The sequence below is a fragment of the Rhinoderma darwinii genome, chromosome 10 (genome assembly GCF_050947455.1).
Source record: "Rhinoderma darwinii isolate aRhiDar2 chromosome 10, aRhiDar2.hap1, whole genome shotgun sequence".
In the NCBI taxonomy this organism is placed as follows: Eukaryota; Metazoa; Chordata; class Amphibia; order Anura; family Rhinodermatidae; genus Rhinoderma; species Rhinoderma darwinii.
Window position 1 is genome coordinate 74,155,481 of NC_134696.1, and position 18,303 is coordinate 74,173,783.

The window sequence follows — 18,303 nt, forward strand, 5'->3', positions numbered from 1 at the left end:
ACCTCTGCAAGTAGTGATGTCCCCAGGATAGTTCCAGGACAGCACTTTCCTGGTGAAGTGCCACCCACAGAAAAAAAAAACGCCCCCAGAAAAGGTGTCGTATCTGTGCCAAAAGAGGCAAAAGAAGAGACACGACATATCAGTGTAACACCTGTCCCACCCACCCTGGACTATGTATAAAGGAGTGCTTCCAAATATATCACACCTCTCTGGAGTTCTAAATTAAATTTGTATCTGCCTGTTCCAATTATAATTATCGTCCCTTTCATTTAAAATTACAGCGCCTTACCATAACCATTTCACCATTTAAAAATTTAACATCCCCTCCATAACAAAACTAAAAATACTCATTATACCCCTAGATGAATACCTAGGATTTGTAATATGGTGTAGTATCTGCACAATTTTTTTAGGCCTATGCAAACATGACATGTGCCCAAAAATCATCCAAGTAAAATAAGGCCTCAAAATCCTTGTGGTGTTCCAAAACTTTCTGGCTCTGCTATATGTCCAGCAACAGCAGATTAGGGCCAAATTGGGGGTATTTCTAAACTCTAAATAGCCTGATAAATATTGAAGTGCTTTTCTTCACTTGCATGCTCTGTGTCTGAAAAATCTGTCCTATAAATGAAGCATTTGTGAAAAAAATTGAAAATGTTCTTTTTCACGCCACATTTCCACAAGATTCTGCAAAAAAACTGTGCGGTCAAAAAAGTGATGACACCCCTAGATAAATTCCTTGATCCAAGTAACTTTTGCCCTTTTTTCTGATCCCCATCCCTTTTTCCTACTATTTACCTATGGTGATTGTACATCAGGGCAGAATAAAAGTTATTAAAAAAGATCCAAAGAGAGGAAGCTTTAACTTCTACTTAAAGGCTATGTACACCTTTTGAAATGTTTTTTAACGCCTTAAGGACATAGCCTAGTTTGGGCCTTAAGGCTCAGCCTGTTTTTCAAATCTGACATATTTCACTTTGTGTTAATAACTTCGGAATGCTTAACCCGTTAGTGACCACCCCATAGTGTTTTTACGGCGGCCACTAACTGGCTTTATTCCGATGCATAGGCCTTTTTACGGCGCTGCATCGGAATAAGTAAACAGAGCAGGGAGCCGTTAAATCTCCCTGCTCTCAGCTGCCAGAGGTAGCTGGGGGCATCCCTGCTCGAACGGATGAGATCGATATCCGTATCTATCTCACCCGTTTAACCCTTCAGATGCGGCGCTCAATAGCGAGCACCGCATCTGAGTGGTTTTGGAGAGAGAGAGGGAGCTCCCCCTCATCCCACTGACACCCAGCGATAAGATCGCCGAGTGTCTGTGTCTCCGATGGCTAATAAAGGCCCCCAGGTCTGCCTGTAGTGTATGCAAGCTAAGTCACACCAGAGGCATGGCCTGGCAGATGCCGGTCCGTTTTACACGGACAGGCATAATACACTGCAATACGGAAGTATCGCAGTGTATTATAAATGCGACTGTAGGATCGCATAGTGAAGTCCCCTAGTGGGGCTAGTAAAAAAGGAAAAAAAAAAGTTTAATAAAAAGTGGGGGAAAAAAAAGGAAAAACACACTTTTTCCCCTTACAAACTGCTTTATTGAAAAATAAAGTTCAAAAGTTACACATATTTGGTATCGCCGCGTCCATAACGACCCCGACTATAAAGTTATTACATCATTTAACCCGCACGGTGAACGCCGTAAAAAATAAAATAAAAAACAATGAGAAAATTGCTGTTTTCTTTGAATCCTGCCTTAAAAAAAAGTAATCAAAAAGTTGCATTTACTCCAAAATGGTACCGATAAAAACTAAAAGTCGTCCCGCAAAAAAAAAACCCTCATACAACTGCATCGGTGAAAAAATAAAGTTACGGCTCTTCAAATATGGAGACACAAAAACAAATAATTTTGAAAAAAAAAAGTGTTTTTCACTGTAAAAGTAGTAAAACATACAACATCTATATAAATTCAGTATCGTTGCAATCGCAACAACCCACTGAATAAAGTTATGTTATGTTTATACCACACGGTAAACGGCGTAAATTTAGGACTCAAAAAAGTGTGGCGACACTGCATTTTTTTTTCTATTCCCTCCACCACCAAAAAAGTTAATAAAAGTTAATAAAAAAATTCTATGTACCCCAAAATGGTTCTATTAAAAATGACAACTTGTTCCACAAAAAACAAGACCTTATACAGCTATGTCGACGCAAAAATAAAAAAGTTATAGCTCTTTAAATGAAAAACTTTAAATAGGCTGGTCATTAAGGGGTTAAACCTATCCAAGCGATTCTGAGATTGTTTTCTCGTGAGACATTGGGCTTTGTGTTAGTGGTCAAATTTGGGAAAATAATAATATTTGTGAAAAATAGCAAAGTTTAGAGAAAATGTGGAAAAAATAGACTTTTTCTGAATTTAAATGTATCTGCTTGTAAAACAGATGGTTATACCAAGCAAAATAGTTACTAGTTCACATTTCCCATACGTGTACTATATGTTGGCATCATTTTTTGAACGTTATTTTATTTTTCTAGGACGTTACAAGGCTTCGAAAATCAGCAGCAACATCCTATATTTTTAATAAAATGTCAAAAGCCTTTTTTTTATTTTTTTAGGTACCAGTTCAGTTCTGAAGTGGCTTTGAGGAGCCTATATATTAGAAACCCCCATAAAACACCATTTTAGAAACTAGACCCAACAAAGTATTCAAAACTACATTTAGAAAGTTTTGCCGGAAGTTAAAGCAAAGTAGAGGTGAAATTTTAAAAATGTATTTTTTTGTTGTCAGAAAATCCTTTTTATTCCATTTTTTTTTTCTAACCCAGAAGGCTTTACCAGAGAAATACAACTAAAATAATGTATTACCCAGATTCTGCAGTTTTGACAAATATCCCAGATGTGGCCCTAGTGCGGTAATGGACTGGAGCAGCGGCCTCCGAAGCAATGGAGCCTCCTTTTTATTACGCACCATGTATGGTTTGAAGAGGTCTTGTGGTGCCAAAACAGTGGAAACCCCCCAAAAGTGACCCTATTTGGCAAACTACACCCCTCAAGGAACTTACCGACGGGTATAGTGGGCATTTGGACCCCACAGGTTTTTTTATGCATTTTGTGGAACTAGGTTGTGCAATTGACAATCCAAATTTTCAGATGAAAGGTACATTTTTTAAATTTTAACAAATACTAAAAGAGAAAAAGCACCCCAACATTTGTAATGCAATTTCTCCCGATTACGACAATACCTCATATGTGGTCATAAACTGCTGGTTGGACAAATGGCAGAGCTCCGAATGGCAGGAGTGCTATTTGGCATGTAGATTTTGCTGGATTGGTTTCTGGGCGCCATGTCGCATTTGCAGAGCTTCTGAGGTACCAGAACAGGGGAAACTCCTTAAAAGTGACCCCATTTTGGAGACTAGACCCCCTTGAGGAATTCATTGTAGTTTTCATGGGGTGCATGTGACTCTTTGATCAGATTTTATTCTATTTTTTTAAGAGGCGTGGTGACTAAAAAAACAGCAATTCTACTATTGTTTTTTTTACCAAAAAATTGTGATTCAGGTATGGTTTATTATGTTTTCTCTTATGGCGTTCACCGCGTGGGATAAATAACTAGTTTTGTAGTTCAGGCCGTAATGGACGCGTTGATGCCAATTATGTATTATTTATTTATTTTAAATAATAAATGACTGATGAGGCGAAAATACAGATTTTTTATTTTATTACATTTAAACTTTTCTTAACTTTTTTTTTTATTTTGACAACTTTTTTTTAGCTTTTTCAATTTGTCCCACTGAGGGACGTGAGGGCAGGAGGCCCTGATCGCAATTCTAATACAATGCACTACATGCGTAGTGCGGTGTATTAGAGCTGTCCGCTACTCGCTGACAGCAAGCATAGTGGGTCCTGACTAGGCTTCCGTAGATGGCATAGCCGAAGGCCATTGTTAGGCCTCCGGTTGCCATAGCAGCCATCTCCGCCCGCTATCATGTAGCGGGCCGTCGATGGTGGCTTAACCACTAAGAAGCCGTGATCGCTATTGAACACAGCTTTCTAAGGGGTTAATCAGCGGGGACACTGATCGGTCCCCGATGAAGGAGCTGCGGCAGCTCCTCTATGTGTCGGATGGCCGTTCCTCCCGTGACGTACTATTAGGTAATGGAGTGCGAACGATGTGCTTACCATGACGGAATAGTACGTCAAGGAGCTCGAAGGGGTTAAATAAAAATGTGTATTTGGTGCAACTTTGTAATACATATGAAACATTTTCTTTTTTTTTTTTTTTTTTTACTTTCTTAGACACAGCTGCTTTGTATCCTGTATACAGAGTATCTGTATCTAGCTCTGAAACCTGTCACTGGCTATAAATAAATCATTTATTTGGAAAATAATTTCCCTACTACTTGCTCTCTATTGGATCGGGTTGGGCCCCTACGTATGCACCCACGCCTAAACCTAGTCCTATCCGAACCTTGCTACATAACTGAAACCTGTATCTGTCAGGTGAGCGGCACGGACTAGTTCAGTGACAGCGGGTCACTCAGATTTGAGCTGTTATTGATCACATCTAAGGTCATAGCAGATTCGGGTCTCCGCAATATACAGCTTCTCTGTATACAGGATACACAGAAGCTGTATTTCAAAAACGAAATCACTTTGCAATGTTGCACCAAACACATTGATACACCATTTTTATTTGAATAAAAACCCTTTTTCAAAGGTTTACATAGCCTTTAACCACTTGCGGACCGCCGATAGACTATAAACGTCCGGGCGGTCCGCAATTAACTCTGCAGGGAAGTTCCAGAACGTCCTGTGGGTAAACTCTATAGCGGCATTTAGCTCTGTGATACAGTGGTCACTAGACAACCGACATCACGGAGCTCTGCCCAGAGACCAATCATCGAGGTCTCTGGGCATCTGATCATTGTGACCCCCGCTGTGACTTCTCCCTTGTTGTCGGGGGGGGGGGGGCAGTGATAAAACACGTTTTTTCCACCAGTAAATATATTTCTTCCTATGTATCCATCTACAGGGTGGGCCATTTATATGGATACACCTAAATAAAATGGGAATGGTTGGTGATATTAACTTCCTGTTTGTGGCACATTAGTATATGGGAGGGGGGGAAACTTTTCAAGCTGGGTGTTGACCATGGCGGACATTTTGAAGTCGGCCATTTTGTATCCAACTTTAGTTTTTTCAATGGGAAGAGGGTCATGTGACACATCAAACTTATCGAGAATTTCACAAGAAAAACAATGGTGTGCTTGGTTTTAACGTTACTTTATTATTTCATGAGTTATTTACAAGTTTCTGACCACTTATGTATATTTAGGTGTGCTTACTCAGTGGCATAATCCATGTCTGAAAAGGTCATCTGAATTCACTTATTTGGGGAAAAAAATGCCAGCTTAACCCCTTCAGGACTGAACCACTTTTTTTTTTTTCCATTTTTAACTCCCCGCCTTCCAAGAGCCATAATCAAGAGTAGTGTGAGGGCTTGTTTTTCTATTGGTGGCATTTAAAGTACCATATAACTAGGGATGTCACAATACCAGAATTTGGACTTGGATACCGATACTTCGTGTAGTACTGCGATACTCGATACCAAAACAATACTTTTGCCAACAACAATAATAATAAAAAAAAGTTCTTCCATTTTCTGATGTGAGGCACGTGGTGTGATGAATTTTGAACATCCACGTGCCTCACATCGTAATTAACCCCATCATGTTCCTCAGTCATAATGGACAACATTGGGTTAATGTGTAAGGTACATGATGGGGTTAATTTCTATTAATGTGAGGCACATTAATAAGTGAAAGAAAGCCGTTATTTTATAATAGCATAAACATGAATAATGCTATAAATGTGTTATTACGGTCGCGACGATACCGAATGTGTGTTTTGTGTATCGAGACTTATTTTTAGTGTGTGTGTGTGTGTGTGTGTGTGTTTTTGTGTCTTTTTTATTTTTTTTTTATTTATCATTACTTTTATTTATTTTTTTACTTTTTTATTTTTAACCACTTCCAGACTACTGTCCCATACTGTAATCATGTTTTCAGTACGGGACAGAAGTTTCACGGTGAGGCAAGGACTACTAGTGTCATTCATAACTATGATGCTAGGAGCCCGGCTCCCTGCAGTGCGCTCGGTCCGGGACTTGCGGCCGAAATACGTTCCGTCCTTTACGGACCGAACATGCTCGTTTGAATCTAGCCTAATTCACACGACAGGGTCCGAGTGTCGGCCGATAAAATCATCCGTTTTGGGCCGATTTTTCCTGGCCGGTTTACATTTGTTTTGCATCCATTCCCATTCCGTTCCGGGCCGGGCATATCGGGACAGTGACTTCAGGAAAAGCCCCTGTCGGCGGTGTCTGTTTATGGACACTGAACGTTACTGGCTTCTCCTGGTGTGGAATCCCCGGTCACAGAGTGTTCGGGGATTCCGCTTCAGGAGTTGCCCCTGATGTCACTGTCCATATATGGACAGAGACATCAAGCGCTCTCTCCAGGAGCGGAATCCCCGAACACGCGTGGATTCCGCTCCTTCAGGGAGCTAAAGTAGGGCTAGCACATAGCAGAGCAGGGAGGTATGGCATCGCTACAGTAGTTTTCTCGGTTTATCAAAAAATCGGTCGTGTGAATAGCCCCATTATGGGTATGTTGTTCCTACTGCGGCCGGGTGACAGCCGTTTTATGAATGGCCGTCACCCGGCCGTGAAACCCGGTCGTGTGAATAAGGGCATCCGTTTTTTTTTCCCTGTCCGTTTTAAAATCGGACGAATTTCATTAGTACGTTTTTGCCACACACTTCCCTCTGTAGATAATTCCACACACTTCCCTCTGTAGATAATGCCACAGCCCCCCTGTAGGTAGTGCGCCACAGCCCCCCTGTAGGTAGTGCGCCACACAGCCCTCATGCACTTCGCAACCTGTCAACGATCGCATAGCTCATAGCAGCAGCGCTTGTGCGCCGACTGTGAGGAGCTCCGTGATACAGCTGTCTATAAGGCGCTCCGCTATATGAACGCTGTGACAGCTTGTCAGAGCGATCACATCCATGCCTACGGTAAGGAGCTCCATGATACAGCTGTCTAGACAGCTGTATCACCGAGCTTCGGAGTGGTCTCTGGCTGTCACAGCGATCACCAGTTGAATCTTCTCTTCTCCGGCAGACTGCCAGAGAGGAGAAGAATAATGTAATGTAAAAAAAAACACACACTTTTTTTTTTTCAATAAAATCTTTCTCTATAAATAATTTTGTCTATCTGCAACACAGCGACTTTGGCCATGCGCGACACAGGTCGACCAGCCAAAGATCCCTATGTCCCGTAGCCTACATTGCATCTAATAAAAGACACTGTGAATCACAGACACACTTGTAGCAGCGGTTCACAGTATTACAGTATACATTTGAATTGTAGAAGGCTGTAATACTGTGAACCGCCGCTACAAGATTGTCCGCGATGGACAGTGTGAGCAGTAAAGGAAATGAAGGGAAAGCGGCGCTCTTATAAGCACTGTGGTCCCTTCAAAACAGCCGATCGACGGGGGTGTCGGGTGTCAGTCCCTGACCGATCAGATATTGATGGCGTATCCTGAGGATAGGCCATCCGTTTTTGTGGACTGTGAATGTCACAACATCTGTAATGGTCGTATGGTGTCAGCGAACCAGCTTTGGAATTTTTTTTTCTCTAAAACCCAGTTTGCGCACCATTCTTTGTAAGCGCCAGCTTACGCCCATCGTGTAAGACATACACACATATTTGGTATCGTTGAAGTCGGTAGAAGTTGCCAAATATGTATTCAGGTGTGTTTACCCAGTGGCATGCAACAGATGTAAAAAAAAATCCTCTAAAATCACACATTCACATTTTTTTCAACTTTATTTTCCATTTTTTCTTCCATATTTAAAAAAAAAAAAGTAAAATATATCTTTTTTTTTTTTTTACACAATATGGAAGCCCAATATGTTCTGAAAAAAACAATACTAAATACATGTAGATTGGAAGAGTAATAGAAGAACAATTTACTTTTAAATTGGCACATGGCTAAAACTTGAAAATGGGCCTGGTCAGGAAGGGGGGTAAAGCTCCTGGTCAGGAAGTGGTTAAACTTTAATGTACTGGCATGTATCTATATACTGATGGTACGCAGGCAGTTGTTAGGTCATACCTAGGTATGCCCTAACAGGAAATATGGTCAGACAGCCATGGGCTCCTTCAATGGACCCTGGGCTGTCTGCCCATATATGGTATGGCCCTCGATCGCGTCACAGGAATTCCCTGTGACGTGATCCAAAGGGCATCTCCCCTTCTCATTTTCCCCTGAATGCCGAGGTCCGCTTTGATCGCAGCATTAAGGGGAATAGTGGCGGATACGAGAGGTTTCTCTGTAAGGCTGGGTTCACACTACCTATTTTCAGGCGTAAACTAGGCGTATTATGACTCGTTTTACGCCTGAAAATAGGGCTACAATACGTCGGCAAACATCTGCCCATTCATTTGAATGGGTTTGCCGACGTATTGTGCAGACGACCTGTAATTTACGCGTCGTCGTTTGACAGCTGTCAAACGACGACGCGTAAATGGACTGCCTCGGCAAAGAAGTGCCACGTAATTTGAGCTGTTCTTCATTTAACTCAATGAAGCACAGCTCAAGATTTACGAGCGTCTCAGACGGCTCGCAAAATGCGAGGAGCATTTACGTGTGAAACGAGGCAGCTGTTAACAGTCTGTCTTTTCACACGTAAATGCCTCTCATCGTGTGGACATACCCTAAGAGCGAAGCTGCGGCTGTGTAATACAGTCATTGCCCTGCTCCTGACAATAAGTGCGTGCGCGGTCATCATGAGGTGATGCGACCAGCGCTGCACAAATGAGAGGCGGCGCAGGCACTAAAGACAAAACATGGTGGTGTTTTGCACTGTGCCTGCCATGTTCTGTCTTCAGTGTCTTCAGTTCTAATTAGTGTGGCGCTGGTTGCATCACCTCATGCTGACCGCGCGCATTTGTCAGTACTCAGGAGCGGGGCAATGGCTGTATCACACTGCTGCAGTCCGGCTCTCATACATTTATGTGTTACAATACTGAGCTGTGCGGCCGCACAGCTTACTATTGAAATACATGAAATAACGGTATTGAACCATTTGAGGGTGCACTATATTGAAACAGTATTTAAGTTTCGATGCATCATGTACAAAGACAACTTTATTCTGTGGCTCAATACGATTATGGTGATACCAAGTTTATATATTTTTTTTATTTATATATATTTTACGTCTTTTAAAGAAAAAACTTTTTGTTAGAAAAAAAATTGTCAGCACATTGAGAGAAATAATTTTTTTTTTTTTTTTTTTTCAGGATGAGCTAGTTTTTATCGGTACCATTTTTTTGGTACACACAACTTATTTATCACTTTCTATAAAAAAAATAAAAATTTAAGCGCTAAGTTGACCAAAAAAAAACGCAATTTTTAGCGTTTCAATATTGATTTATTTTTACTGCGTTCACCATGCGCGTTAAATAGCACTATATTGTAATAGTTCAGATTTCTATGGACGCAGTGACACCAATCTGGTTTACATTTTTATGTTTTACATTACTTTAGAGGAAAAATGGGGAAACCTTTTTTTCAGTACTAAAAACGTAAAATCACTTTTTTTTTTTTACACTAGTCCCCTAGGGGACTTGAAACAGCGATCGCTGGTACAATATACTGCAATACGTTAGTTTGTGAAGGCAGTCTTGGGGGGACTTGATTAGTCCCCTGGGCTGCCATGACAACCATTGTCACTCCCCGTTCTCTCAGGGGGTGGGGGGGGGCGATGAGCTGTCTGAGGTGGCCGTCCCCCTCTTCAACGCCTCAGATGCTACAGTCGCGATTCACCACAGCATTTGAGGGGTTAAACCGCCAGGAACAGCGCCATTGCTGTTCCTTGCTGTTAGTCCCGGGTGTCAGCTGTAAAGCACAGCGAAAACCCGCAGCGTAAGGAGTGCGCTCCATACATCACCCCCCTGGACCAGGACGTAATGGCACGTCGGGTGCGCGAAAGCGTTACAACGCTAAAATCATTTTCACTAAACTAATACCTTGGGGGGGGGGGGTCTACTTTCCTAAAATTATTAATTTTCGGGGTGTTGATAGTGTTTAAGCACTTCATAACATCTGTAATGGTCGTATGGTGTCCGCAAACCAGCTTTGGAAAATTTGCTCTCTGAAAGCCAATTTGCGAACTATTGATTGTAAATGTGCACAAATTTTGGTATTGTTTAAGTTGGCAGAAGTTGCCAAATATGTATTCAGGTGTGTTTCCCCAGTGGCGGCATGCGCCAGATGTAAAAAAATCACATATATTACTTTTTTTTTTTTTAGTTCCCTTTTTTTTAAAAAAAAAAAATTAAAATCAATTTTTTTTACACAATATGGAAGCCCAATGTGTTTTGAGAAAAACAAGACCAAATACATGTAGGTTAGAAGAGTAATTAAAAAGCAAATTGTTCTTCTATTAGCAGATAGCTCAAACTTGAAAATGGGCCTGGTCTGGAAGGGGGAATAGCCTCTGGTAAGGAAGTGGTTAAATCAGTCACTGCTTCTGAGCGTGTAAATGGGATCCAATGGAACACTGTATTTATTTTTTTTTATTTTTTTTACAGATAGGTGAAAAGAGTCTATTTACAAAGGAGCTGGAGAATGCTCTAGAGAGAAATGAGTAAGTCACTTCAGTTTAGTTTTTGGATCATTAAGGATCCAATACAAAATGGATTTGTCATAAGAACCATGAATCCTTTAAAGGGGTTTACCCATCAGCGACATTTATGGCATATCCACAAGATATGCCATAAATGTCAGATAAAATGCGGGTCCCACCTCTGGAAACAGTGTAACTTGCGTTCTATGCTGCTTCCGTAGCTGCTATTCACTTCTATGGGAGTTCTAATCCGGAAGTGGCCAGGAGGCTGCGGGAGCCGAGAAAGGTACAACTGGGTTTAGAGGGCTCCGTTCTAGAGATAGGTGCGGGTCCCACACCTGACATTTATGGCATATCCTGTGGCTATGTCAAATGTCTGCTGGGAAAACCCCTTTAATAACGCAAGCCGTTATGCCAGTGTGAGAAGAGCCTAAATGGTCAATATTTTGGGAATCTTTGTGTGAATAAAGTGTATTTTGTTTTTTTGTTTTTTTTCCCAGGGTTGATCTTGTTGTTCATTCACTAAAAGACTTGCCAACAACCCTACCTCCTGGTTTCACAATTGGAGCTGTGTGCAAGTGAGTTTGTATTTCTTTATTTCCTAGCCTCCTTTCACATGATGTTCAGGAGTACTGCTCATCTTTTTTCATCCCCATTGTGATGACGATATTTGTTTTCTTCAGGCGCGAAAGCCCTTATGATGCAGTTGTTTTTCACCCAAAGAATGCGGCAAAAAGGTTGGACAGTTTGGCCACAAATAGGTGAGATCAACAGAGTACACATTACTGTGAACGTTAAGTCGGACAGCTCCAGAAGTCAGTTTTTACTTTATGTATCTTTTGTTTTATAGTTAAGATAATAAGGACTTGGACATCAGTAGAAAACATTATAGTCCTGGTTTTGAAGCAAAGACCGCTTTCTGTTGCTGCTTCAAAAAGCCAAACCGCAAAATGTAATTGACTGTGAACAGTAACCTAAATTATTGTTAACTTGTCATCCTGTTTATCATTCTTGCAGTATGTAGGCCCTTGTAAAAAAAATGTTTTCATGCTTTTCTTTGTCCTTACTCCTGTGTATTGCCAGTTTCATATTCTGACAAAAAGGTCAATGATTGCTTTAAGGTCTCATTCAGACAGCCGTAATGCAACTGAATTTTAGCGTTCATGTTGTGTGTGCAAGACTCACACCCTCAAAGGTTCAAGTGAGCTGAACTTGGATCAATGTACAACCCTAGTTCACTTGAACTGCGGTGTGTCGGGTCTTGTGGCCACATTACGGCGTCTGAATGAGTCCTCCGTCTGCTTGACACAGGCATTCAATCACTGAAAAGTTAGAAGTTTGTGTTTCCACATCCATCCAAAATTTAATTTCTGAATTTTTGGCTTTTAATCTCCAGAGTAGACCGATTTTAGGTGTAAAGTTTTTTTTGTTTTTTTTTTATACATTTCTGTATATATGTTTTTTTTTTTTCTTTTAGTATAATTGGGACCAGTTCTCTCCGTAGAGCAGCTCAGCTGAAGAAAAGATACCCTCTTTTAGAGTTTAAAGATATTGTATCCTTTTCACAAATAAGGGAAATGTAATATTTTGTACGCTTTATTGCTTTTTAACCCCGCTGCGGCTAGTTTTGACCTTCCTGACAGAACCTCATTTTTCAAATCTGACATGTCACTTTATTTGGTAATAACTTTGGAATGCTTTTACCTATCCAAGCGATTCTGAGATTTTCTTGTGACACTTTGGACTTTGTTTGTGGTAATTTAGTTGTTGCATTCAGTATTTAACCCCTTCCCGCCGGATCACGTACAGTAACGTCATTAAAACTGGTGTCTTACCGCATTTTCACGTTACTGTACGTCATGGAGATGAAGCTGGCTCAGGAGCTGAGCCAGCGACATCACCGCCGGGTGACAGCTGTATGTTACAGCTGGCACCCTGAGGTATCGGCCAGGACCGGAGCTAGCCTCCGATCCGACCGATTAACCCCTCACATGCTGCGTTCAATAGAGATCGCAGCATGTGAGGAGTTTATAGCCACCGGCACCCCAGCAACATGATCGCTGGGTTGCCAGTGGCTGCAAAGGCGATCGGAGGGCTAATGCTTACCTCCCGGTCCGCCAGTAACGGAATCCTCCTATGCCCCGTCGTCGGCGGGGCCCAATAGGCTTCCGGTACCATCGGCAAGATGGCGTCGTCTCAGCTTCCGGCTCAGAAGCTGAGCCGGCGTCATCAGCAGTGGGTGTCCGCTGTATGTTACAGCGGACACCCCGATCTATCGCCAGGAACCGGAGCTAGCTCCGATTCCTGGCATTAACCCCTTCGATGCAGCGATCCATTGTGATCGCTGCATCCTTGAGGTTTGTAGAAAATCGGCAGCCTTGCCATGCGATTGCAAGGCTGGCGACTGCTACTATGGCAACAGGAGCCCTAACAATGGACTCCTGTCTGCCATTACGTAAGCTGATTAGGCCCCGCCCTGAGGCGGAGCCTGATCGGCTTGCTGTCAGTGAAAAACTGACAGTTCCAATACATTGCACTACATAGGTAGTGCAATGTATTAGAACATCAAACAAACAGTTGGACATTCAAGTCCCCTAGTGGGACTAAAGAAAAGTGTAAAAAAAAGTTAAAATAAAAGTTGTAAAACATACAATAAAAGTTTCAAGTAATAAAACACAATCGCCCTTTTTCACTTATCAAGTCATTTATTTTAGAAAAAAATAATAAAGCCATACATATTTGGTATCGCAGCGACCGTAACGACCTGAACTATAAAAATATTATGTTATTTATCCAGCGCAGTGAACGCCGTAAAAAAAAAACTCAAAAACACTGCCATAATTACTATTTTTTTGGTCACTGTCTTCCAAAAATGGAAATAAAAAGTGATCAAAAAGTCGCATGTATCCAAAAATGGTACCTATAAAATCTATACCTCGTCTCGCAAAAAAACAAGCCCTCACACAGCTCCATCGACGAAAAAATGTAAAAGTTATGGCTCTCACAACTTGGCGACAGAAAAAATACATTCTCTTTCCAAAAGTAATTTTATTGTGCAAAAAGTTATAAAAAAAGTTCTATAAATTTGGTATTGCCGGAATCGGACTGACCCGCAGAATTAAGGTAACATGTAGTTTATAACGCATGGTGGACGCTGTATAAAAAAAAACAACTAAAAAACTATGGCAGAATTGCTGTTTTTTTTTTGTCACCTTTCCTCCCAAAAAAAGGATAACAAGTGATCAAAAAGTCTCATGTACCCCAGTATGGTACCAATAAAAGCTACAGCTCGTCCCCTAAAAAAAGAGCCCTCATACCACTAGGTCTATGAAAAAATAAAATAAGTTATGGCTCCATTAATTCAGGAAAGAAAAATATCCAGTTGTGAAGGCCCGAGGGGGAACGTTTCTTCTGTTTCAAAAGGCGATGTATCAAGGCACTAAAATTAGGGAACCAGGAAGGGGAGGGCGCCCGTATTATACCAGGACAACACTTTCCCGGCAAAATTCCCCAAACTGCAAAGGTGCGGAGTGTGGACCAAAAGGGGGATAAGGAAGGACATTTATCCGTGCGACACCGGCCTGTGCAGAAAGGATCGATCACAGCGTAACACACATCTATGGATCATTTTATTATTTTTTTTACCTTATTATTATACCACCTGACTATGCCCCTGATGTACTCTGCCCAGCTCAGATATGCCCCACATTCTAAACGGAAACAGTGATACTCCAAACAAAACTATTAGCAAGCAAATTCCACGCTCCAAAACCCAAATGGCGCTCCCACCCATCTGAGCCCTACAGTGTGCCCAAACAGCAGTTTACTTCCACATATATGGCATCACCATACCCGGGAGAACCCTTTTAACAATTTTTAGGTGTGTGTCCTCAGTGGCACAAGCTGGGCACGACCTATTTGACACTGAATTGGCATTTCTAGGGAAAAAATTTAATTTGTACCTTCCGCAGCGCAATCATTTATGGAAAAGACACGTGGGGTGAAAATGCTCACTACACCTCTTAAATGCCTTGAGGGGTGCAATTTCCAAAATGGGGTCACTTCTCAGGGGTTTCTTTTATTATTTCACATCAAAGCCTCTGCAATTGTGAACCAATACTTTATATGTCGCCAAATTAGGCCTCAATTTGACATGGTACTCTTTCACTCCTGAGCCCTGTCGAATGTCCAGGCAAAAGATTAGGGCCACATGTAGGGTGATTCTAAAACAGGGAAACACCGCATAATAATTGAGAGCTGTCTTGTTATGGTGGCACAAGCTGGGCACCACATATTGGCGTATCTAAGGAAAAATTCCCATTTTCATTCTCCCACATCGTGTGCACACGAATTTCTGCATGTGGGGTTAACATGCTCAATACACCCCTAGGTGAATACCCGGAGGGTGTTGTTTCCAAAATGGGGTCACTTCTGGGGGGGGATCCACTGTTTTGGTCCCACAGGGACTTTGCAAATGCAACATAGCGACCAGAAACCAAATGCAGCAAAATCTGTACACCAAAAGCAAATGGCGCTCCTTCCCTTCTGAGACCTGCCGTGTGCCCAAACAGCATTTTATGACCACGTGTGGGGTATTGCCGTACTCCAGAGAAGTTGCTTTACAAATGTTGGGGTTCTTTTTTTTTTTTCCTTTATTTGTTGAGAAAATTAAAAATTTGGAGCTAAAGCTACGTATTATTGAAGAAAAAAATGTTTTATTTTTTTATTTTCATTGCCCAATTCTAATAAAATCTATGAAACACGGATTCCTTAAGGGGTGTAGTTTTCTCAATGGAGTCACTTTTTTGGCGTTTTCACTGTTTTGGTCCCTCAGGGGCTTTGCAAATGCGACATGGCCTGCGCAAACCATTCCTGCTAAATTTGAGCTCCAAAAGCCAAATTGCGCTCTTTCCCTTCTAAGCTCTGCCGTGTGTCCAAACATCCGTTTATAACCACATGTGGGGTATTGTTTTACTCGGGAGAAATTGCTTTACAAATGTTGTGGTGCTTTTTCTCCTTTAGCCCTCGTGGAAATTAGAAAAAATTAGCTAAACCTACATTATCTTTGAAAGAATGACTATTTTCATTTTCACAGCGTACTTCCAATAATTTCTGCAAAAAACCTGCGGGGTCAAAATGCTCACTATACCCCTAGATAATTTCCTCAAGGGGTGTAATTTCCCAAATGTGGTCACTTTTGGTGGATTTCCACTGTTTTGGCACCGAAAGAGCCCTTGAAACCTGACATGGTGCCTAAAATATTTTCTAATAAAAAGGAGGCCCAAAATCCACTATGTGCTCCTTTACTTCGGAGGCCGGTGCTTCAGTCCATTACCACACTAGGGCCACGTGGGATATTTCTAAAAACTGCAGAATCTGGGCAATAAATATTGAGTTGCATTTCTCTGGTAAAAACTTCAGTGTTACAAAAAAAATAGATTAAAAATGAATTTCTGCAACAAAAAAAATTTTGAAAAATTGGTATCGCTGCGTCCGTAAAAGGCTGAAATTATTACAATATAGCATTATTTGACTTGCATGGTGAACGGCGTAAAAAATAAAAATAACACCCCAGAATCGTTGTTTTTTGGTCACCATAGCGCTAAAAATAATTAAATAAAAAGTGATAAAAAAAATCTTATATACCAAAAAATGGTGCTAATAAAAAACTACAGCTCGTCCCGCAAAAAATATGACTTCCCACCACAAAAACTAAGAAAAAAATATATAAGTTATGGCTCTCAGAATGTAGTGAAACCGAACAAATTATTATTCTTTTTTTTTTAACCAATAGGTTTTTCTTTGTAGAAGTAGTAAAATATAAAAAAAAAATCTTATTTTCGGTTGTCTAAAACCTGGGTGCGTCTTATAGTCTGAAATATGCGGTAATTGTTTTCCAATCTAGTTTTAGATCAACCTTTTTTAATTTTCACAAGGAATAAATAAAAAGCACCCCAACATTTGTAAAGCAATGTCTCCCGAATATGGTAATATCCCGTATGTGGTTAGAAACTGCTCTTTAGACATATGGGAGGGTTTAGAAGAAAAGGAGTGGTACTTGATTTCTGGAGCGTAGATTTTGCAGTATTGGTATGCGGATGAGATGTCACATTTGCAAAGCCCCTGACGTAACAAAAAAAGTAACACCATTTTAGAAACCACACCCCTAAATGCATTTATCAAGGGGTGTAGTGAGCATTTAGACTCTACAGGTGTGTTTTAGAAATGAGGTGAATGATGCAAAATAAAAATTCAAGTTTTTCCAATGATTTGCTAGTATTTCACTTTATAATGTAGGGGCACATGTAAACTGGCCAGAGTACATCAGGGCATAATAAGGCCCGATGCACACGACCGTGAAAAATCTCTGCAATATGGTCCGCAATTATGGACCCGCCTGGTTCTATTGGCAGCGGACACCTTTTCGCACCGCTACGGATAGTTGTCCGTGCCTTAGAACCGTGCTGGGAGCATGTCCTACATTTTGTTTTTTACGGGCCGTGCTCCCATACTTTGTATGGGAGCCCTGCGCAAAAATGCGGGCGTCGGCAGCCAGCTGTGCCCGCAATCACGGGCCGTGATACGTTCTGCAAATAAACCACTAGCATTTCACTTTTCAAAGCATACTCCACCCACCCACCATTACTTGCTTGCTGTGACTTGTGTTATATTTGCCTTGTGAAAGTAACCCAAGTTAAACTACACGAACACTGTGAAGATTTCATTTTGGGCAGATGCGATTAATGAATAACAACTTGAGGCTTTTAGTTACCAGAGAGCTGCATGGAGAGTTCTAGAATATGTAGTTATTAAAATAGAAGGTAAGGAATTTTGTTATAACAATTACTGGTCTAAGGATGTGAAGTCCTTAATATTCCACTCCTCAGCGGGGTAACTTAAACACTCGGTTGAAAAAGCTGGATGAACATAATGATTACAGTGCTATTATTTTGGCTGCTGCAGGTCTGCATCGCATGGGCTGGGAGGACCGAATCGATCAGGTGAGTAGAGTTCCTTCCGATCAATACATTGGGTCTAGCTCTTTGTTTTACACAGATAGATCTCTGATAATGCGTTTCAATGGTGGTATATGCAAGTTATTTATGTGGTGCCTGCATTCTCTATCGAATGAAATCTATATCTGACTGTATGATACATTTGAGGTATTCTTTTCTTCTCCTTCCCCTAGATCCTGTTACCTGAGCATTGTCTGTATGCAGTGGGTCAGGTATGTATTTGCAGCATATGCCTTACTATTCTATTTCTACAATACTTTAGATGCTCTACATGCTTTACATGCTCTACATGCTTTAATTTGCATGTTCTCAGGTGTACTCGCTTTGGTTCTCATAACCTAAAGATATAAGTAACGTAATGTTCTATTGATAACGCTTATTTTATTTTTTTAGGGTGCATTGGCTATAGAAGTTAGAGCCAAGGACCAGGACATTTTGAATATGGTTTGTGCCTTACAGGACCCACCGACTGTGTTGCGCTGCATAGCTGAAAGAGCATTCATGAAAAGACTGGTAAGGGCCGTGAATAGGAAAGCGAAGTTATGTATGCAAATGATGAAATAAAGTAATGGAAATCACAAAATGTTA

At 41.1% G+C, this 18,303-nt stretch overlaps 1 protein-coding gene across 4 annotated transcripts in view; it reads left to right on the forward strand.

Annotated features, from left to right (window-relative positions):
* The window catches only part of HMBS (hydroxymethylbilane synthase), a 74,022-nt gene that overhangs the window by 39,041 nt on the left and 16,678 nt on the right, over positions 1-18,303 (forward strand). For all 4 annotated transcript variants that reach the window (XM_075840071.1, XM_075840072.1, XM_075840070.1 and 1 more), the window contains 7 exons: positions 10,665-10,720; positions 11,200-11,277; positions 11,383-11,460; positions 12,177-12,252; positions 17,587-17,700; positions 17,889-17,927; positions 18,109-18,228. In XM_075840071.1, coding sequence (XP_075696186.1) covers positions 10,665-10,720; positions 11,200-11,277; positions 11,383-11,460; positions 12,177-12,252; positions 17,587-17,700; positions 17,889-17,927; positions 18,109-18,228 — 561 coding nt within the window. The remainder of the gene's footprint in view (positions 1-10,664; positions 10,721-11,199; positions 11,278-11,382; positions 11,461-12,176; positions 12,253-17,586; positions 17,701-17,888; positions 17,928-18,108; positions 18,229-18,303) is intronic.